The sequence below is a fragment of the Accipiter gentilis genome, chromosome 11, assembly GCF_929443795.1.
Source record: "Accipiter gentilis chromosome 11, bAccGen1.1, whole genome shotgun sequence".
Lineage (NCBI taxonomy): Eukaryota > Metazoa > Chordata > Aves > Accipitriformes > Accipitridae > Astur > Astur gentilis.
This window is the reverse complement of record NC_064890.1, coordinates 27,966,924-27,990,153: the sequence shown is the minus strand read 5'-3', so window position 1 is coordinate 27,990,153 and position 23,230 is coordinate 27,966,924. Positions and strand designations below refer to the sequence as shown.

The following is a 23,230-nucleotide window of genomic DNA, read 5'->3' as shown; positions in this document are numbered from 1 at the left end:
ATTGCCACTGAGGTATCACTCCAGAGGGTTTTGTATGGAAAAGAGAGTAGTGCACCCTATGTCATGGAGAGTATGTAATTTGTGGAGTGGATGGGAAAAAAAGTGTATGTGTATCCACACACACATGCACACACACACAACTTCATCAATATTATTTACATGTTGTGTTTGGAGCTTCTGCACTTAAATGTAATGCAACTATCCCAAGCTAATGCTGATAAAATACCACAGCTGTTTCTGGGACATTCCTCAACTGTGGAACACCCTTTCTGAACTGACTCGCAAGGCTCCCTCCCTACATTCAAACTCCTCCTGAAAAGCCCCCCTACTCTTCTCTGTGATCTACGAGACATGAGCTATTCAGTAAAGTCAAAGGGAAGAGAAAACATATGATGGTCCATATATCTGTTAAAAGTGAGTCAGAAGTGTGCTCTGCACACAGTCGTATGGGTTTGCTATGTAAACCAGGAGCTGAGTTGATTTAAAGAGAGTACCTGCTGAATTTTACTGCATTTGAATCGGACAACTTAAATATTGATATTACTTCAAGAAATGCAAATTTTGTGTGTGAACAGTTTCTAAAAAAGATGTAACAAACCATTGACTCTAAAACACTTTTAAAGATTTATCTGTTCTCCATTTCATCCCTTCGCATTTCTTTCTTATTTATTTTAAAATTTTTTTAATAAGAACTGTGTATGTGTGCTTGTGTGGTTTCTAGTAAGTTGTAGTTGCTAATAGAAACAAACAGTGCAAACAAATTCATATGCCAGATGGGAAATGAATCTGTTCTGCACACCCCATGATACTACAGAGAAACTATTCCAGACATGTTCAAGAGAGCTTTTTACTGTTCAGTGAGACCGATTTGGTTTTTTTATCTCCAGCAAAAAGGCCAAACTTCTTAATTACTGTCAATCCAATGAGAACTTGTAAGGTGACCGACCTAAAAGTGGCTTCTCTGGGCATGTAGAGACCAGTATTTTGGAACTGGTTTAAGCTTGTGCTGTTCATCCAGCTGGGAGGAGGAGAGTTCCTATTCAAACAGTAAATTCTCATATTCTGGCCTGGAGGGATGCTGTCACAGGTGCAGGAGTGCCTATTGCCCATTTGTGGCCTGAGCTGTAATTTCAGAGGCAAATTGCACAATTGAGGAAAAGAAGGAAACCTGCTTGAGATAGGTTGATTTATTTTATAAAAGGGTACTGAAGTAGCCCATTAATGTGGAGTGTTAAAAGCACTCCCAGCAGAAGAGAATTAGTAGCCAGAGTGTGGTCAATATTATGAAATAAATATTGTGTATTCAGTCAATTCAAGTAAGAGAAATATAAACTCCACCATGTTGCACTTCATGTGTACAAGGTCCATTGTCATCCTCCAAATGCTCGTTAAAAGGCATGTTCCCATATGTGTACAGAATGGCTATAGCTGAGCAATATCTATTTCAATGTCAGGTAAACAGCCCAGAAGTCCTCTGTGGAAGCACCTGAAAAATACTGTTGCCCTTGTTGTACCTCCTAAAATACAGGGGTTTGACAGGAAAAAAGTTTGGGATGAGAGAAGAGAGAGACCAGGAAACCAAAAAAAAAGACAACCAAAAAAATCCAAGCCAAAACAATGCAGTGGAGAAGGGCTGATTGAGCCATCTGTTGATGACAGAAGTCATTGCACAACTTTAGTATTCACTCATAACTTCATTAAGACTAGGTCATTCTGCCTGAAATTTTCTAGCTGTCTTTTCTGAGCTGATTCCTTTTTTAAAGGAACATGATAACCCCAGATGGTGGTGACATGCTATTTCCTGTACTAGTTAAACTTCTTTATTCAACATTGAAAAAACAAATGCAGTTGGAGATGTGCTGGGCTTGCTGTCTCTGTTTCCTTCATGGTGGCTAGCTCCTTGCTAAGTTTCTTATTTAGCCTCTTACTTGACTCTCCCTCTGAAGTGGAACCACGCTTGGGTTCAGAGCCCTGTCAGAGTGACGGGGGGCTCCCATCTTCCCTGTGTATTCAAAGTATTGAAAAGGTAATGAAGTTTTATTACTTAAATTGTAAAGGTCGTGGTTGAATCTGAGAGGGTGCCAGTGTATCAGGAGTTACAGTTAACAGGGATTCTGTCAAGAAGTGTAGGTTGTTTTCTTGTAAAGCCAGATGGAGTTCATACTGGTATGGATTTTGATGGTATGGTAGGATCTTGTGTCCATATTAGTCCTGTAGCAGCAAGGGCTGTGCTCTGGACCGAGGCCTTTGGAAATGTTGAGATATAAATTGTCAGAATCCCACCCTGAAGTCTTGGTGGCTAAAGAGAAGACTGTACCTGTCTAGTATCTTTGATTAAGTGCAATAGCAGCCTCTTGGAAACTGCAATCAGATGTCTTTGGGTAATTTTTTCCAAGAGCTGGAGATAGTTGTTGCATGCACAAGTCCATCAGGCCTGTGATTCACACTTTACATGGGCAGCATGAGGACTGCAGCTTATTGGGAAGTTTTTGAAGGAGGATTCATTTCATTTCATTTCACTGGAATTTGTCCGCTTGTCCAATCCAAAACGTTTCAGGGGGACCGTGTTGTGATCATGGATAATCTGCTAGAAACCCAGCAGGTTGCTGGGAGTCAGTCCTGCCTGTCAAGTATCTGGGTGGCAGTAGGCTGCCGGTACCATGGAAGGGGGCTGCCCTTGGCTATGCTACCTACAAGCAGACCCTGAGCCCTGTCAGTGAAACCTCCAGGAACCTGAATGCCCTCCGGGCTCTTGAACTCTTCTTGAAAATAAAGCAATGCACAAATGGATATGATATTCTAGGACATCGAGACCATCCTATTTTCATGGACAGTCATATCTCTCCTTCCATAATAATCAAGCCCTACCTACAGCTAGGCACCTTTTTGGTACCCGTTACTCCTATTTAGAGAACTTAAACAGATGTAGGTCTTCAAGTGCTCTCTCACAAAGCAGACTTGCCATTTCTTTGATTAGCTCTATTCTGTACTTGTAGAACTTGATCTTCACATTTCTGGAAGTGCCTGATGAGAACTGTACAGAGTGTTCCAGACGAGGTCTCTCTGGGGCTGTGTACAATTAGCATTCATGCTGGAAATGTCTCCAGAATAAATACATTGACAATTTGTATGCCCAAAAGGTGTGGCTGACCATTGTGCATAAAACAAAAACTGTTACGAGGCTAAAATGAAACTTGAGCCATCCATCAACTTTGTGTGTGAGTCTTCTTGAATACCACCAAACCAGATTATGGACTTTTTGTTTGGGAAAGTAGCTGTGATAGAGTAATGAAGGAAGAGTGTTTCACATTTTTTATCTGAGGAACTTTTAAAAATGGGTTTTTCTTTCTGAAACTGAGAAAAATGCATACTGAAAAGTCAACACAACTGAGTGAGGACTAAGAATGATTTGCAAGTGTCAAGATACATCCTTCCATCTGGTATTTCCACTTGATTTGTTTTTAATCGCTGATAACAAGCAATACATGAGAATCAAAATAACATGTTTTCATCCCAATGCTCCTAGAAACAGGACATTCCTTCCTGGTTTTTCTTTTCTTACAAATAGTGTCATGGCTTTGGGTTTGTATTTTTTTCCTTTAATTGAAATATTTAAATATTGAGAACTTATTTTCTCATTTACTTTTTTAAAAAATATGGAAATAAAGAGTTATGTTCTAAATTAATAAAACGGATAGAAACCTGCAGCTCTTGCAGCTGTATTCCATTCTGCTCAACAAGTATAATGTGTGTTTTTAAAAGGGTGGCACATTCATTAGGGCAGGGGATAAGAATGCTTGCTCTATCTCTGTAAGCCTGGCAGCTCCCTCCCTCTTGTCAGCTCTTTATTCTGTTCTCTCTGTCACTCTTAATCCCCTGTCTTGCCTACTAAATGGCACCTTTCTCCGTTAATCCACCGGCTCTGCAGCTCTCAGATTTTTCTGAAACGCTTTAGAGAAAATCCAAGTATCACACTTCATACTCCCACTGCTAATTCAGTTTCTCCACCTTTAATACTGTTAACCTGCATCAGAAATACACATGATTCTCTTTCCTCTTTGAAGTACTTGTCTGTTTCCCAGGGTTGATAGTTCTCTGCTTTGATCATGGTCTCTTCAAGTCCTTCAGCTGTTGGCTGGCTCCTTCCAGGCTCCTTCAGGCGAAGGGGTGGACTAGCTCTCGGATGCCCTCCATGACATCATGCTGTTGGTGCTCATTTCTCTCTGGCCTTGCCTCTTCCTTTCCCCAAGGCTGATTTTCAGTTCTCGTTTATTTCTTTTGCCCCCTCTTCTCCTCTTTTCTGTGCCAGCTCATCCCGTTCACAAAAGTCCGTGTTTAACAGGAGCTGCGGGAGGTTACCACCACCCATGCCTCCCTCTGTTTCACCGCTGGTGGCAGGTTGCCTTCTTGTGGGTGCCTGCACTGGGTTGTTGTCAGTCCCTAGGTCCTGCAGTCCTCCCCCTGCCAGACCAGCACGCAGGGTGAAATAGAGGGGCTGCACGCTCGCTCTCCTTTTGCCAATGATTAACCATAACTTTCCTTTCCAAACCTTGTGTTAAGGCCTGACAGTCTACTGCCTGACTCACCTGCCGCCTTTTGTGTTAACTTAAATAGTCTGGTGGGGAGAACGTTGGGCATCCTGGAAAAGAGCAGCGGTTTCCCTATGCTGTTGAAGAACGGTCAGTGCACAGCTGGGAAACGTTACACTTCTCGGAGAACTGACAAACGGGACTTGATTCGGCAGCCTGTGGTTTCTGTCTGTTGTTCCTTTCCCTGTAAAGCATGCCAGCAAGGGATGTGCCTTTCCCCTCTGATCTATCTCCCCTCCACTAACTGGAATGTGGTAACACCACTGATGAGATTCCGTGATGAACTGGTACTGGTCTAGTTCATGGGCTGGGGAAGGAGGAAAAATCACCTGCTTGAATATTGTCCAGGACCTCTGTCTTCTCCTGTGGCATGAACCCTCTGTGTGTTTCATCCGCCTCTCTTATGTGGGATCCAGTAACGGGGAAAATTGCTTGTGGGTTTAGTCAGTGGTGCTTTTCATTTTCATACCATTTTCAATAACTATTTCAAGTAGCAAGTTTAAACATCCAGTACTTTTTTTCTGGAAATCAGGTATTTGTTACATTTTGTAACTTTTTTTACTTTATAACTTGTTGGTAGCTACTTAGGTGGCTGCCAACTTTGCATATTCATAGACCTTGCAGCTGGTTGGTGGTGATTCAGTAAAGCAACCGTTTGCAACCTATGAGTACTGCATGTTTCCTTATAGAAGGACTATGTGCATCAAACTGCTTAATGTCTTCTTCATTTTATTATAAACACTTTTAATTAAAAAGCTCTTGTAATTAGATTCTCTTTTTTGCTTTGAGCCTTGTTTTCCATCTCCTTTGATAAGAGAGACATCTCATTTTGAAATTCTCTGTAGTCCCCCTACTACAGCTGAAGAGCAGAACATTAACCATCTGTCAGCATATCTTAGTCTTTGGGAATAATTCAATAATTATCTTCAAGTGCAGTTGGTGATGTTTCACATTTGATGAAACGCTTGTGAGGGAAAGTACTTTACAGAAATAGACCTTTCGGTGTGCGCTGTAGAATTACAGGCAGCTTTTTGTGTTTTTTACTACCTCTGAAATAATTGTGCTCTGCTTTTTTATTGCAGTATCTACTAGAAATGAAAAGCTTAATTCTTCCCCCTGAACATATTCTGAAGAGAGGGGACAGTGAAGCAATAGCATATGCTTTCTTTCATCTTCAACACTGGAAAAGAGTAGAGGGGGCATTGAATCTCTTACACTGTACATGGGAAGGCAGTAAGTAATTCTCTTTCTTACAAAGGAGCTAATCAAATATTTTTACTGAACATCATGAGAAAATTATAGCTTTTTGTAAAGTATAGAATGTGGGAATTTTGGAGACCAGTTATATCCTCACCAGCATTGAAATATTTGAAATTCAAACTGAAAGTACAAACTTCGTTTAATGAGAAAAAGGGTTCTGAAGTCTTGGATTGTGTTCTCTGTGTAATCCTGAACAAAATTTCCCATTTTCTTTGAGAGATATTTTCTTACTCATGGGTAAGGGGGTAATAATTTACATTCCTCATTCCAGAGTTGTAGAGATTTATTTGTCATTATTTGAATGAACAGTTTCAAACTGAAGGAGATTTAGATTGGGCATAAGAAGAAATTTTTTACAGTAAGGGTGGTGAGACACTGGAGCAGGTTGCCCAGGGAAGTTGTGGATGCCCTATCGTTGGAAGTGTTCAAGGTCAGGTTGGACAGGGCTTCGAGCAACCTGATCCAGTGGAAGACATCCCTGCCCACAGCTGGGGCGTTGGACTAGGTGATTTTTGAAGGTCTGTTCCAACCCAAACCATTCTGTGATTCTCTGAATGCTTTGATATTGTGAAATTATGAAAGTGCCTTATAGGCAGATAAATATTAATGTGTAGTACGAAACAACACAGTATTTTTTGACTGTTTTTTTTTATTGACAAACTGGAGTGAATCCAGTGGAGGATTACTAAGATGCATAGGAACTGGAACATGTGATGTAGGAAAAGATGCTGGGGGAGCTGGTTTTATTCAACTTGGAAAAGACTTCTGGTGGGTGAAGTGGGGATCTAGTTGCTGTCTTCCACCACACAATAGAGAGATGATATGGAAGACATAGTCAGAGTCTTTACAGAATGGCACAGCAGAAAGACAAGAGGCATTACACACAAGTTTAAACAGGAGAAATTTAATCTAGACATAAGAAAAATATTTTCAGAATGAGAGTGGTGATGCATTTGAACAGGTGGGTAATAGGTTGTGGGATCTCTATCCCCAGAGATACTCAGAGCTCATCTGGACCTAGCTCTGAGCAACCAGACCTAACTTTGAAGATGATCCTGGTTTGAGTAGGAGGTTGGAGTATATGACCTTCAAAGGTCATATACTAATCTTCTGACCTGTCTTATCCTATCTTTGAGATGTGGGGTATTTTCAGGTTTCAGATAATTAAAAAGTATCTTTATAATCAGCCTTTGTCTGCTTTTTTTAATGCAGATTTTTCTTTATGTAATCTAGTATACCTTTCGTGCTCTGCTTTATTCTGTTCTCTTTCAGCCTCTCTGTATGTTATTATATCACCTTTTTTTTTTTTTTTGCTTTCTCCATTTGCTGTTCTCATTTAGCTTTGTTAGAAACAATAGTTTGTCACCATAATTCCTACAGACATGCACTTATTACCTCTGTTGTAAAAGTGACTTACTGTCTCAGTCACCGTATGAAATAGCCTAAATGTGCCTAATTTTCAGTGTAGGCTCCCTGAGGAAGCAATGGCTTTGTTTCTAGGTGTATAGAGCACCTTGCTCAGTAATCCATACCATTGCCACCTGGGGTTTGCTCTGCTGCATTGTTCTCTGTCCTATCTGCTTGCTCTTTCCCTGTCATTTCTCCCAGTCTATTATTTTCTGTGTCATAGCTTCCTTCCTAGTGGCTTATTTTCAGTGGTTTGCTTTTATGAAGTTTCTTCTCTACCAGATGCTTGCAGAAGTCCTTTAGCCCAAGGCTTATTATCCCATCATTAAGGAGCAGTATTTTTCAGGGAATCCTGAATAGATCTTTTGTTTTGTCAGGCTGGGGAGTCCCTAAGGGGCTGTTCATGAGGACTAGCTTTTGGCACAGGAGGCTGGCTGCCCTGCAGTCCTCCTGCCACTTAGGAAATCTAGTCATCTGTGCCCGAAGGCAGTGTAGGGCATTCCCATCTAATTACATAAACTGATTCCTCTCCTTATTACCTCCACAGCGATCTGAATATGTACTTTATTAGCTAATATTTGTATAGTAGCCTGTAAAGATGTAAATTAGTATTGTTGCGTAACCTCTAAAGAAAAATCCATAATTCATTTTGCACAGTGATTTCAGAGAGAGATGAACAGTGCACCAGTCCTCAAGAATTTTGTTCAGGTTTTGCTCATGCATAAAGACTCCCCTGGGTTTTAGTGGTTTCACCAGTATCTAGTCCAATAATCGTACCTTTTGGTCCATATTTTAGACTGGGTAATATTCTTTACAGATGTAGTGAACTATTTATGGCACTCTTATGTCCTTTACTTGCAAAAGGTTTCCTTGGCATCTCTGCACAATCGTAAGTTAAAACCAGTGGAAACATGACAGAGAAATTAAATTTAATTAAATACCAACCAACAGTCAACATACAGTACACAGTCAGTTGCCCTCACTTTCTTTCTAGCTATTTATGTACTTGCCATGTCTTTAGAGTGTACTATTCTGTCAGTGTGCTTAAATAACCACAAGTCTCACTTCAGTAGCTTGTATGTAGGAATTTAATGCCCACATATATACACTATTCAGTTCTGACCTTGTGGGAGTTGGGCAGAATTAAGTATATTAAGTCAGTCACTTGGGGGTACATTTTGAATGCTTCTGAGGAGAATAAGGTCACTCATAATTAAGACAGCGTCTAACAAAATTTATGCAGAAATGTCTTTGTGGTATTTTAAACTCTGAAATTCTCACAGAGTGCTTATCCCAAATTGCATTCAACAATTGAGAAGAGTGAGGTTATAAAAATAATGATCATCATCGAATGATGGTTGTTGGAGTGTTGGTTGTTTCCTGCTCTGTCTTCATTTGATCACTGAAAGTACAGTTTTATTCCTAGTACAACTAAAAAAGCCCAAGTGACACCATGTAAAACATTGCTCTGGGTTTGGTCCGAGTACTCTGTACAGAAGGTCTGTAGTTTAAAGCGTAACCAAAGTTCTGAAGAGTCTGAGGTGCTTGTTCATCACTGTCAGTTTCTAAAGTTGTGTCATGTTTCCTGTTGTTTGCATGAAGAAGAAAAACCTAGGGGTTCCCAAATACTATAGTAGTTTTTATGACAAGCACACGGTTGAATGGCAAACTGCCTCTGTGCTACCTGAATTGATTAATGTAAAATAGGATCAGATAATACTGTAAGAGTAAGGCAAAGAAGTATATACATAAACACAAACTGATACAGATGAACCAGAGCACTTTCTTCCATGGCTGATAACATTGCTAAATAAACTGTTTTGCTGTAAATACTCCATATTTGGTCTCATGTCGAAGATGACTGTTTAAATTCAGCAAAAACTATTCAGACATTTTTCACTTGTTTTGTGAAAGCAACATCTTTACTATCCCTTTTTATTTTTATTAGAATCCTAGTACTACTGCGATTTAGGGTAAGGCAGAAGAGGCTTGATTGTCTGTTTAAATATTACGCCAAATTGGAAGGAAGAACTTGCATTAAGTGATTTTAAAGTCATGAGCATTGAACATCCCTCCACATATGTTTTTGCATAGACACTCAAGTTTGTTGCATGTGAAGATCATACAAGGCTTGGATCATTGTATTTGTACGTGGCTTTTTGGGGTGCTATGGAGAGTGGGGGGTTAATATTGGAAGAGCGTTACAGCCCAGGTTGGTTTACAGTCTTTGAGGATTTCTGCCTTCCTTACTATTGCTTTAAACATAGTAATCAAGAATACACTCATACAATTGCACAAAAAATACAGCTAACATTATTTCAAATGCAGTGTGCACAACTGAAAATATTGGCGTATTGTGTATTTTAAACCGATTCCTCGGTTGCCTTGTGAGCAACAGATAATGGAGTGTTACCGCGTGGTGGTGGGCTGTAACTAACATCTAAAATATACAGTGCTTCTAGGACATCTGTTGAGGAAAATATTGCTTCAGTGACTGATGTTCATAGGAGTAGTGAGAATAACACATTGATGACGGTTTAACAGTGAGAATAATATATAGGATAATGGAAAAGGATGCCTTGATTGCAAAGCTATAATTCAGTCAAGTATACTGATGTTTCCATAAACTACACTCAGATGGCCTATGACATCATCACTGTCCAGATTTAGTGATCCATTTCCCTCCCTCTCTGTTAATATTTTCAATTTTAAAAATGCATAGGATTAAGTATTATTTAATACATAACCTGAAGATTTATATTGGAAACCTAACTCGATCTGCTGCATTGAAAAAGAATGCATGTGAGGAACCTGGTTTTAATAATTCAGTATTAATCTTTGATTGCCAAATATAAAATGAAAACATGACTGTGTTGGAAAACTAGTTCTCTGGGCTTGAGTCATCAGTGTTACCTGGTTTGTTGGAGTGTGATGGGAAAAAAGTAGTGTACTTTTTTCCATGTAAAACTTCTGTTATGCTTGATGCACAGAGATTGTGAGCATTGGCCTAAATTCACAAGCTTGGCTGGTCATTTGTGTAGGCTATACCCGTTATATCAGATACACTTCGTTCCCTTGAAATTTAAAAATTCTGCAGCCTAAAACCTAAGACAAAATGTGTATATTTGGCTATGGAATTGTAAGTACAATGGGCTCTGATCATGCAAACGTTTATGTATGTACTTGTAACATGGTCTCAGCTGACGCTCATGAGCTGTCTCCCAAGAATAAAAATAAACATAAGTGTTTGCAGGATTAAAAGCTAAGTGTAGATTTACATTTTGGCATTTCATTAAGCAATTTATATGCTGTTTGCAACCAAATGTAAATGTTATGTTTTGTCTATGTTTGTTTTTGAAAATTGTATATATAGTTAAGTATGTCCAGTAACTGCCATACTCACAGTAACTTGTGCACGGTGTTGTTTTCTTTTCAGCTTTCAGAATGATCCCCTATCCACTGGAAAAAGGACATCTTTTCTACCCTTACCCTATTTGTACAGAAACTGCAGATAGAGAACTACTACCATGTATGTTCATCTTTTCTCTTCTTATCGTTGACATCAAAGAATTGTTTACCTGAGTCTTGCAGCACTGATCTCCATTGATGCCTTTTAAATTGAATACACTGCGTTAGAATAATCAGGTTGACAGCAAGTCTCTGGAGCTCCTAGCCATAGTTGATAGTTAAGAGGCCGCTCCTAGCCATAGTTCATAACAAGTAGCTGTCTTTATTGTTGTTGACAGTGTAGGGACAGAGAGAGAAGTTACTGAAGAGATACAAATCAGTTAGATCTTGCTATTCTCTCTTGCCAAGACACTGGAAAGTATGTCTGATCTTTCATCTAGGGTAACATCCCATCAAACCAAAAGCACAGTGGCACAGCCTTGTTATTCTTATGTAGACACAGTAGCTACTTAAATTCCAAGGCAAGATCAAACCTGCTTGAGGACAGCTGGATCATTAATATAGCTGTTATTCTGACAGGTTATGCTGACGTTTTCTGAAAAGCAGTCTTTAACAGCAAGAAAGGGTTTTCTTTGTGTAATGATGTGTGTGCTATTATGAAGTGATTGATGTGAAATTACCTCAGTCATTCATTATATATATTTATGGCATGTATTAGCAAAGTGCGAACAGTGTTCCCAGTGCTCTGCAAGATACAGATACAAAGACAGATCCAACCCTCGAGAAGTGTTACAGTCCAAGCTAATGAGACTTATTGCAGTGCATGCAGGGAAGCACAAGAATACAGAGGAAGAGCGGAAGCGGCCAATCTTGCAAAGTTATGCTTCATTCCCACGTGTTTTCTCTTAGTGGGACTTTGCGTGAGCACAAGTGGAACACACTCAAGTGCAGAGGGGTTTGCAGGGTCAGGGCAGTGGAGGCAAATAAAAGTTGATCCAAGGGAAGGAGATTCTTCTCTCACCTTCTCTATCCTGGAGAATGAATAAGAGAAATCTGTTCTGGAAAAAGTAAAATGTAGCCTGCTTCTGCTGTGAAGGCTGGTTTTGAGGGCATTTGCATTCTTTGTAGTCTTTCATTCAGAACCTTTCTGGTTTGGGCTGAAAAATGTGCGTAAACATTAGGTGAGAATAATGCAGCAAAAATCCACTCATTGCGAGTCTCTCCTTCACAGTACATTCTCGCTGATATTACACAGAAATCCTTGGCAACTGACAATATCTCCCCACCCCATTATAATCACCCTAATTATAACAACACCTCTTAGACTGCTATGTTTGCTTCACTCAGAGGGATGCTGAGCTGGGGAGGGTGGAGTGTCAGGAGATTTAGGAATGACAAAGTCATGCAGAATAGCTCAGCGTTCTCTTTTTAGATGCAAAACTAATCGTTCTTGTCAAATGTTAGAAGCAAGGGACTCTTTAACAGCATATGCAGACAGTTGTGTTCTGCTCTGGCAGTTATGGGAAATGCCTTTCACTGCAAAATCTCTTGGGTTTGAGTAGGGAAGGGTTTAACATCCCGTGACAGACACAGGTCGGTTAAAGGGGTTTTGCATACCTGTCCACACCCTTTAATTGCGTGTGTTTTAAAGGAGAGTCAGCTGGAATTATATCAGAACACTAAGATCTGATAGGCTATCTGAATTAAAAATATCAATCACAAAACTTTTGCCGTGACTGGATAACAGACTGGAACAAGTTTGAGCCTGTGTCAAAAGCAAGTGCAGAATCTGAGCACAAGAAATCTTAGACTTATAATGTCCATAATCTGGAATTTCCCGATCTCTAAATTTAATTTCAATCAAAGAGAAGTTGCAAATTATCTGTGGTTTTATTTTTAAACGGATTGAATTAGCATACCCCCAAATCATACATATTTTTAGTTTATACTATTTTAATTTAAACTCTTAACGAATTCCTGCTGTTGATTTTGGAAACCACTCCACCCTGCATGAATGCAGTCAAGTATATTGTCCTACCATGTTGCTGGATTACCCTGTGCTTATGTTGTCTGCAAGTATGATGAGATGAGAGCTGATCACTGAAGCAAAGAAAGTAGGCAAAATGGAAGAGTAATGTTTTGTGTGTATGAGTAGTCATAGGATTTGAGTATATGCAAAGCCTTGAGGCTGGTTCTGTATGAGAAAAAAAGTTTAAAAGTCTGCATTTATTGTGACTGTAGCTCCAAACTACAGACTCGAATGAGTGAAGCAGACAGGTAAGAGTTCACTAGACCTTTTGCCAACCCAGCCAAATTTTCACCTTGAATCTGGACCACAATAAAAGTTTAAGGGATATATTCTTCCAATAAAATACTCATTATCCTCTTCTGATCCTTTTAGCCTTATCAGTGCAGCTTTCTCTGAAGCCCAGTGAGCAATTTTTCATAGCAGAGTCAAGGCATTTCTGTATTCCCTTTAGTGTATACTAACAAACACCTTAAAAATTCACTATTAATTTAAATTCCAGGTTTTAACACTTTAAAAAATTGTTGTATTGTTGTAAGTATACAGAGAATTCTGCAAATCTGAAAGTATGTGTTTATATGTCCTACTTTTAGGATAACTTTTCTCTGCAGATTAAACCCTCAGAATTTACTGTTACAAAGGCTGTAGTTTTACAGCCTGCTTAAACCAATCTACAGCCATGCTTCTGCAAGGTTGGTCTCACTGCTGCTCCCGGGTACATGTTTCTGTGCTCTCTGTGTATCAGCATTAGCATGATACATGTGGCTAGTCAATGACCTGCATAAAAAAATCTGGATGTTTTATTTGTAGGTTAGTTTTCTGGGGTTAGTTGTTGCACAGTTGCGTTATAGTTAGTGCTGACACAGGGAAGGCAAAAGTAACATGTACATAGGACCAGAGTAAGCCAGAAATATGATCTTTAGGTGAGAATTATTTGGCAGTGAGATAACTGACACAACAATAATGTTGGCCTTAGATGTTTCAGACCTTCTATGTGTTTCTTCCTTCAAAAGCATCTTTGGGTGTCTCTGGCTGTTCAAACCAAATAAGAATGTTGGTCTGGGTTTTGTTGTTTTGAGGTTTTTTGGGGTTTTTTTTACATGTAATGCATTCTCCTTCGCATCTTTTTTTCTACAGCATTTCATGAAGTTTCAGTTTACCCCAAGAAAGAGCTTCCCTTCTTCATCCTCTTCACTGCTGGACTCTGTTCTTTCACAGCCATGCTAGCCCTCCTGACACATCAGTTCCCAGAGCTTATGGGGGTCTTCGCAAAAGCTGTGAGTATTCTCTGCTGCTGCTCTCTTCTGGTAAATAAAGACACAGATGCAGGAAGAACTGAGCTAAATACTGCTGGGTATTAAATACCTGCATATTCAGTAGTATAAGTAAAACATCAAGAGATGTCTGAGCAGGGGGACATTTGAACAACTGTTAAGAGAGCTAGCTAATCAGTAAAACACACTACTGTCCGTCTTCTGTGGTTTATATGGCCCTCTTGTTAGGCTAGATCTCTTGTGATTTTGTGAAAAAAGGCTTGGTGGGAGAAAGGAATATCTGTGTTTTCATATATAATCCAATAAAATAAACTAATAATGGCTTGCAGAACCCCTTTGTTTTGTGTAGAGCCGTAATGACTGTGTCGTGCTTTCCAGTGCAATAGAAGCTCTTAATATGAGCAGAAATAGAATGTACTGTTAACCAGGGCAAATTTCTGTGTTCTTTCCTCAAACTGCCATGAAGGAAGTAGTCTCAATATTTGCCTCACAACTTTTCTTTACTACATCTAGGGAAGTCTCTGCTAATTCTGCTTTTTTAATCCACCAAGGATTAATACATGTTGGAGGATGAGGGGGAAGGGCCATGAATTACGCTGAAACATGCTTTTTTCTTTGCAAAACCAAGAATATCACTGCTCCACTGTGCTAGGATATGAAAAATCCACTTAAAAGTTCTATGATAATAAAAACCCTGTCTCCTTCTCCAGGAAATACTGAAGATGCTCTGTTTTAATGTATTTTCTCAAATATATCGGTATCTCTTGTAAGTCTTGTGTTTCCTAAATAGCCTCCAGGCCTTGTTTTTAGTGCCTTTGATTTGGGGGGCTTAGGGAATGAGGTGGAGGAGGCAAGGCTGAAAGGCTTTGGCAAATTCCAGATTGTAAGTACTTTCTCAAACTCCTTTGCAAATGGCGAGAGACTCCCTTTGCAGGTGAACCAGGTCTTCTACCACCCAGGCTTGTGAGTGATAGAGGTCTGATACAGCAACAGTTCTTGCATCAAGGTTTTTCTTTCATTAGCTCTAGAAGACAGAAAATAAGATTAGCTGTAGCAAAATATACACTTCTATCAGCAAAAAGCGCTGAAACTTACGTGAAATATTATTACTTTCGCTTGTTTCTTGAATGTATATGTAGGCATTTGGTAGACAATAAGTGTGTAACATGGGCATGTGATCTTAAACTTCTTTGTAAAGCTTTTTTTGCGATTTTTTCCTCAAGTCATTGAAATGCTTCAAAACAAACCCTTGTTTGGGGGCTCTTTCAATGTAATCTGCAGTTTTTCTGATACTGTCACAGTTAATGACCCCAAATCTGTCCCTGTTAGCCTTGTTCCTGTGCTTCTCAGCCTTGTATCCTGAACAAAGAATATATCTCAAGCTGGCAGCATGATGAGATTTTGTACTTAGTGCTCTTGCTACAGTCGGTGGAATTGGAGAAAATTCGTAGCATGTTTTCATGGGTTTAACTCACCTGGCTTTGGTTGCTGAGTGCAATCAAGCAGAGATACCAGAAGTTACACTGGTGGTGCGTTAGTTATTGTTTCTCCATGGTTTGGAGCTTGCAGGTTCCAAAGCCATTTGGGGAGTGGAGTCAGACCAGAAGGATCTGTTTCACTGATGTGTAAGTGTAGCTGCCATTGGCGTTAATAGAATAGATACCCCAAGACTCTGTGTGTGGTTATTAAGTTCTGTATGTCAGAGCAGGTGAAGTTCCTAGTTAGTAAAACAAGCAGAGACAAATAGAATTGAAATGTGTGCTGCATTATGTGCATAAAGTTGGCAAGGTTACTCAAGATCTCTGAACCTGTATGGATGCAGTTAGTATGTCAGTTAACATGTAGTGTGACTTGTTTTAGCTATGTCTTAATCTTCATAACTACTACATGCAACAACTCAGTTTTTGTTGTACATGGGAAGGGAAGAATTTAAGCCTGTGACATTCATTTAGTAGCTCGCAGAAAGGCTTTGGTTGTCTCCTCTGGAAAAAGTAGCCCAGGTGTACAAGATTGAAGAAAATCATGGCAGACATCTCTTTGAAATGCAGCTGTATCAGAACAGTACAGAAGAGGTTGGCCAGCCCTGGCTCTTCGCTTTCAGTTTTAGGGAAGATCGTTTCATAAAAATAACTAATTTCATAAATAGCTAGAAGATGAATGTGCTAACTGTTGCTGTGGTTATGTGCATTGAATTCCCTATTCCTGTATGGTTGGTAGTCGTTGTGATGTGGTATATTAAACTGTGAAACTGTGTATATATGCTTTAATTTTAATAGGTCAAAATTACTCCTTCGCTTATGACTGCCAATCCCAAAAGCATTGTACAGATGTAATATCACCATCATGGCCCAGGCTTATGTTACTGCAGGTTGATATTTACCATATTTCACAAAACTAAATGAGTTAGCATGATTCCATGTTGGGAACTGCCTTTGACCTGTCCTTCAGTTAGCATCTTCTTGCACCTTTTCCGTAGCCCATTCACCCAGACACTGGTTCCTTCAAGGCAGAAAAAGCCCTTGAGTGCTGAGGACCTCCTCCACATGTGAGACTGCCAGAGGTGGCCTGTGCCACTGTGACAGTCCCTCAGGGCAGCAGCCTGCATTCTCCCACTGGATGCAGAAGTCAAAGGTATTTTAAAGCTAGTTTCCTCTTCTGGGAGGTTCAACGTAGGATGGAATTCTCCAAACTCCATCAGTGCGCCCATGTTTTACAGCCAGAACCTGCTCTGAACGCTGCCTGCCAGTTCAGCAGCAAGTTCAATATTCCCAACTGCATCCAGCCAATTCTGTAATGTTGAACCTGGTAAACTTGTATCTTCCCATAATGAAATTGAAAGAATCCAGTTGTACTTTGATCGTTCTGTGAGACTGAATATAAGTAACTTTAAAATGATAGTAGATCTTAACATTTTCACTCGGTTAGGGAGAAGCATGTTCACAGCTTGTGGTTTTGATTTTTGCTAGGCTTTCCAACAAAAGGCTTTTGGAAGTTACTTAAGATAGGAATACAAGCAGAAAAAATTTCTGATTGCATGACTTGGATAAAATTGTCAGCACAGCGTTGGTAGTATTGAATTTATTTCATTGACATGCAGAAATATGACAATATCTGGGAAATTGTTAAAAATATGTAAGTGCAGGTCTTTTCACAACATGGTAGCAATAAGAATGGATCTTAAATAAAATTTAGAGTTGTATTAACAAGGGGGTCACTATATCATTCGAGTCAACAGTTGCGTCTAAAAGTGTAGTGCACAGGTAAATTTTTAAAATGAGTGAAACTTCAGAAAGACCAATTTTTCTCTGATTTGATTGCTTTGTTTGCCTGAGATCATTGACATGATCTATTTCAATATTTCCTGTATGATGGATGAGACCTCAGTTCAGCAAACAAGTTTGCCCAAGGAGATATTTCATCTGCTTGGACCTCTACAGACACTGAGGCATGGAACATGTAGATCCGATCACAGGGACTGAGCAATAAATGGTCAGTTCCTCCATGCAAACACCAGCCACACAATGGAAAAGCTTGAAAAGATACTTTTGCATATTTGTTTTAATCAAATGGTACTATTCAGAAGGTGCTTCCAGAAAGCTGCTTTCTGCCAACTTTGAAATAGCCAGGTTGGTAGTTTTCTTTTAAAATACAAAATAATAATAGCAAACTTTTTACAGGTCTCTCATCACCAGTTTTTCCACCCTGAATTCCTACTCTACTGCTGGTGCTGTTTTTTCTGTTCCATGTGGAGAAAAACAGTCAGTGTCAAAAGGAAAGGCAAAAAAATAAATGAACCCTCCCCCCCCCCTCCATGTCATGCAGACTAAGCCCTCCTGGGTGGTACCATGTGGCAAACAAGCCGGATAGGCATCTGCCAGTGGTGTCTGAGGAAAGAGGCACCAGGAGCTTTCCAAGGGCTCCAGCACAGCCCCAGCATAGATGTTTACGTGGGCTTGTACAAGAGAGTAGGTGGCATCCTGAACCTCTTGCTGTCAGCAAAGGACCTCAGTTAATTGAGGCTTTGGTATCCATGAATTTAAATGTATTTTGTAGACCAACTAGTTTTATAAGTGGAGAAAAACTTGGCTCATTTTAAGCTACAGATACTTTGCTGAGTTTGTTACAGGATACAGTCAACTACTTCAGCAGCAAAATTCCTATGAATTGCAATAAACCTTACTGTCAGGCAAATTATTCTTGTTTCATTGATTTAACAAGTATGTAATTTGCACTGGTTACAAAGCTGTGTTCCATTCAAGGAGACGTGATGGTGCAAGCTTACCACATAGATGAAGTGCTACTCAAAGAGCAGTAAATATCCTCTAGTGAGCCTTTTGCATTTGGCAAAATTAAAGGGATGTATTTATTTAAACAGTTCATAACTTAACCAGAGGGAATGCTTCTACTTGGGCTAAGCCACTTGAAATAGTAATAGCAAACTCTAAGATTAGATAGGTCAGTGTTACATTAATTCACCTGTGATTCATGTTATACAGCTTGACCTTTAGCACTACAACTGAAATACTCAGCTTCAGTTAGAAGAAGTTTTTTCTTTTACCTGTGCTTATGACAAAATCTCTCATTTTGTCATAAGCTGTGATGCTGTTACCTGTTTTTCCCATGATGCACAAGTTGTCCTTGATGTGGTGTCTGCATTGTATGCAAACATGTCCAAGAGGAAAAAAAGAATTTGAATGCTTACTATTGCCTTTAAAATGCATAAGCATCATAAACATCAAACATTCTTACAGTTAAACTGCACAGAGCCCATTTTGGTAAACAGTGAAACTGCAGGTATTTTCTAGCTTGATACCATGAAATGGTTAGAATCTCTGGCTGTTGGATATTGAAATTTTGAAGTCTTTTAAATACATTTGCCATATATAGCCGTGTTTCAGCAGCACACAGACCTGTAAAAATTTTTGAAATTGCATTTTTCATACTTAACTTCAGGTACTTAGGGGCCTAAGTTAGAGACCAAGGACATATCTGTATTAAGTGATAAAATATTGTTTGTTCTGTGGCTCCAAAGGCAAGTTCATGTCTGGACCTCTCTAACCTCTCCTCCCATCAAAGGCAGGATGGCCCTGTCCTTGCTGGCTGCTGGGAACTGTCCCTGCCCTGCGCTATCCCCGAACTCTGCTTGGGCGTTATTGAGGAGAGACGAACTGGCATGGGCCAGAACTGTGTCGGGAGCTGTGCTAGCAGTTCAGGAGTGTGGCAGGGGCAGGCCAGCATCCCGCACTATGCCACAGTCCGCCTTGCTTTATGGGAGAAGACAAAGCCCAGCTGCTCCGGCTCCCTCTGCAGCGGGGGGGTAGAGAGAGAAGAGACGGGTTCAAAGGGCAGTTCTGGTCCTGGGATGGGTAGAATTACTCTCTGGAAGTGCCTAGCTGTCTTCAGTGACTACAGGGGGACCAGACCCCCACGTCTGCATCCTTTAAGTGCCTAAAGATATATGGGACAAATTCAGAACATGAAAAGGGACGTAAGTGTGTTTACATATATGTCTGATGCTTTCTTTTGTCAGGAGAGAGAGTTCTTTCGGGCAAAAAGAGAATACATGGAGCACCAGATTTGCTTTAATACTGACCTACCAAGCAGACTTCATATACACATCAGTGCAGTAAGCGGAGTTTGTATGTTTTGTGCTGACTGCAAGCAGTAACTGAAACACAAACTTCTTGCAGCTCCAAACAGAACTGTTTATTTTTAGCAAAAAGTGGCATCAGTCTAAATGGTTAGAAGCCACTGGGTTCACAGTCTCGAGGTGTCTGACTTTGCATATTACTGTACTCTTTCGTACACGTACAGGGCCCCAGCACAGCTTTATGTAGCGTGTACAATTGAATTGCAATTAATGTAAAGCACAGTTAATATATATTTCCCAAAATTTTGGGAGTGCTTTGAGTACCTGAGTTCTGAGAGATGTAGCTGGCAGTGGGTTTTTTCCTGTGATAAAATTGCCTCTATTCGCTTGGTTTTTGTCACATATGCCTGTCCTAACTTTAATATTTTGAAACCTCTTTCAACATAGCCAACTGTGTACTGTAATAGAGGGAGAAAGTTAAGACAAATTCCAGTTAGTGATGCTTCAATGTATATAGCAGATCTGTAGATAACTCAGAACCATTTTAAACCTGACTCTAAAGACACGCTTTGTGGTCTGACAGATTCTGCCGTTATGAAAAAGCTTCTCTTTCCCTTCAGTAGGTTTTGGGTTGAGTTTTTAGCAGCTTCAGTATGAGCCTGAATCTAGGATGAGAGATGTGTGAAAACTTTTGTAGTCTTTGATCTTCATAAAAATGGCATTCTTGCTTTCTTTACTGCAAAATTCAGCAATATGTATATATGCAAGGCTCAGAATTTGGCAGAAAATCTTTATATGTGAATTATATAATTTTTATCATGCTGGAGGATTTTACAGGGGAACACAGAAAGAGTTTCTTGTCTTACTGGACAGCTTTCTCTTGAGGTGTATGGTCTGCTGAATTTTGATCTGAATGCGTATCTGATTTCTTTGCAGTTTCTCAGCACCCTCTTTGCCCCCTTAAATTTTGTGATGGAAAAAGTAGAAAGTATCCTGCCCTCCAGTCTGTGGCACCAGCTGACAAGGATCTGAGGGAGCACACCCGCTGACTGACTGCCATGACATCTTCTGTGCCAACTTTTTGTTGACCACAAGAAAGCATGATAAAAAAGGGAAGCAGTTCTAAGACTTAAAAACTCTTCATGGATTGTCTGTTCTCATATAAAAACTGTTTTGTTGTACAAAATACATGGATGTTAGGTTCTATTATATTTTGCCTTCAGAAAAGAAAAACTTAAAAATAAACTTTTGTGTATTGCAGCATTGCTGTCTTTGGCTTCTTCTTCAAAGCTCAGATGGTACTTTGTGTTCTTAAACATGTGTGGTGTATCTGCTTCACCACAGCCAGGGCTTTGCTTTCCATTCAGTTATTGAAAAAAACACTAATAACTTTACAATTAAGCAACAGTATCAGTGCCTTTTCTTACGAAGTTCAATTAGGGTGAAGCCCTCACCACTACAGACAGTCTAGATGAAGCTTCTAGACAGTTAGAGCTCTTGCTTAAAGCCGCTTTAGGCTCTCCAGGCAGTTTGGATGGCACACTGGGCTTCTGAATCCCATCCCTGCACAGAGGTCAGTTTTATCCTCATTTGCATTTTCAGAAAGTCCACATACTTGACAGATTTTCTTCACGCCACTGCTATTTCTAGTACCTCCAGAAGCTCCATGCTTTGTTCTCTGTCTACAGAACAAAGCATAAGTAACGGCAGAGAACTGAAGACAAATTCACCCGTAGTAAGTGATCATTGCGTGCATGCTCTTGCGTATTTCTTGCTAAGTTTTTATTGCATTACTAGTATTTTTCAAGTACGAAACAGTAAGTACTTTTTTCCTGTACAGATTAAACATCAGCATTATAAACTGTTGCTTGAGACCAGAAGCTCATTAGCAAAATTGGTATTAGTTCATGCACAATTAATAGAGAGGTGTTTCATCATTAGTGCTTACCTCAGAAATCTTATCCTTGTGTTGTGAGAGGTTTAGACAAAGTACTCATTTATAACGTAGCCACTGTAGATGGAAACTTCCCACAGACACCTCTGCTAATGCATGAGGCCAGCTCTAAGGTCAGGAATTTGATCTGGAAGTTGAAGCAAGTAGTCCTGTCTGTCAAGAATTGAAAGTGCATCCTTACAGATGCTTCGAGGAGGTTTTTTTTTTCCAACTAATTCCTCTCCCAGATGAGGAAGCATAACCCCAATGCAGCGGATCAAAAATGCCACTTTGCCAGTTCAACTTTGCTATTCTTCTAAAAATGCTGAGCAGCTTGGGAGACTGTGATCACCACCAGGTAAGTTTGTTTGTCAATGAGGAAATGAGTGGGCAACGACAAAATTCCCATTATTGGAGTTGGTATAAAAGGAAAGTGTTTCTTAACAGCAGGAGATGCACTGCATCATTATTTTTTGGCCTCTTAATCACAGATATGCTAGTCTACATAGAAAAGAGATTTTTGTCCAAGTGAGCAGTGGTACTGCATTAAAGCAAACACTGCTGTACTATGAGGAAAAAAGACAGCCTCACACCAGGAGAAACCAGCTATGAGAATGAGACCTGAGGGAGGACACAGAAGATCAGAGAGCCCCACGGCTAAATGTTAAAACTCGTGAGGTGTGTTGCTGTTGGGGATTTCCATACGGGGTTTTCATCTCTGGCCATTATTCCTGCAAAACATTTCACTGTAATGTTGACGTTAGTACGGCTTATATTTAATGTGGGATGTGGCGTAAGATTAGAGAGAGTGGATTGCTAGTGGACAGCATGTGGAAGCGTGAAGTGGGCCAATATTTGTGTTCTTGGCTTTGCATTGAATTGCTTGAACAGCCACACGCAAGGTGCTCCTGTGTCTCTCTAGCTGTAAAACTAGGCACAATCATATTCATTTGTTTGCCTCACAGCGGTGCTGTCAGGATTATTTAAGGTTGGTGAAAATCAGAAGGATCAGGCATAGTCAGCTCTTCTTGTCCTGTGCTGCTTTGTGTCGCTTATTCCCAGCCACCTCAAAAACCTTTCAAAGTTCATTTTTATATACCCTACATTTCAAAAGAACAAATTGCTGTGATTAAGAGTCCTAATATGTATATACATACATACAAATGTCCATGTTTATCAGCAACTAAGGTAGTAGTTTGGCCTTCTGTTAGAAGAAGAGATGATGTGAATTATGATCTGTGTGAGAATTACTATCTGTAATAATCTGATTAAAAGGAATTAGAATCAGATCCTTCCCTTGAACTCTGGGGAACTTTTAGGAACTCAAAACTATCTTTGTGCAATTCTATTTCTACTCTTTCTAGTGTCCATCTCCCTTATAAGCAGTGATGAGCCATGGATTTTATCTAGAAAATATCTCTTTCGCTTTAATTAGAATTCTAGGCATCTGGGAGACTAAGCAAGTCAGACAAAAGGATTTTCTTTTTCATCGCGCGGAGTTTGTTGCCGTAGGCTTTTCTGCCACGGACATGTTTCCTGTGAAGTTCAGCATGGCTTAGATCAAAAGGCAAATGCAGCCTGTGATTATAATGATGGAAAGCCTCTGGCTTAGTGCAGAGATGAACCTTCTGGAAATCTGGTTCAGATAATAACTCATCCGAACCTTCAATTTGCGGATTCAGGGCGGGGGGAGCTTTTTAACTCCAAATGTTAACAGTTCCTATTTCTTTCTTTAAAGACAGC

The 23,230-nt window shown here is 39.9% G+C and overlaps 1 protein-coding gene across 7 annotated transcripts in view; it reads left to right on the top strand.

Annotated features, from left to right (window-relative positions):
* The window catches only part of ST7 (suppression of tumorigenicity 7), a 154,637-nt gene extending 133,828 nt beyond the window's left edge, over nt 1–20,809 (top strand). For 5 of the 7 annotated variants that reach the window (XM_049813831.1, XM_049813833.1, XM_049813830.1 and 2 more), the window contains 4 exons: nt 5,672–5,822; nt 10,693–10,785; nt 13,828–13,967; nt 20,491–20,809. In XM_049813831.1, the coding sequence (XP_049669788.1) occupies nt 5,672–5,822; nt 10,693–10,785; nt 13,828–13,967; nt 20,491–20,586 (480 nt within the window). In that variant the 3' untranslated portion in view covers nt 20,587–20,809. Of the gene's footprint in view, nt 1–5,671; nt 5,823–10,692; nt 10,786–13,827; nt 13,968–20,490 lie in introns of those variants that run through there. The other 2 variants (XR_007507644.1, XR_007507643.1) reach the window with 1 other exon arrangement.
* Nucleotides 20,810–23,230: the final 2,421 nt, after the last annotated feature.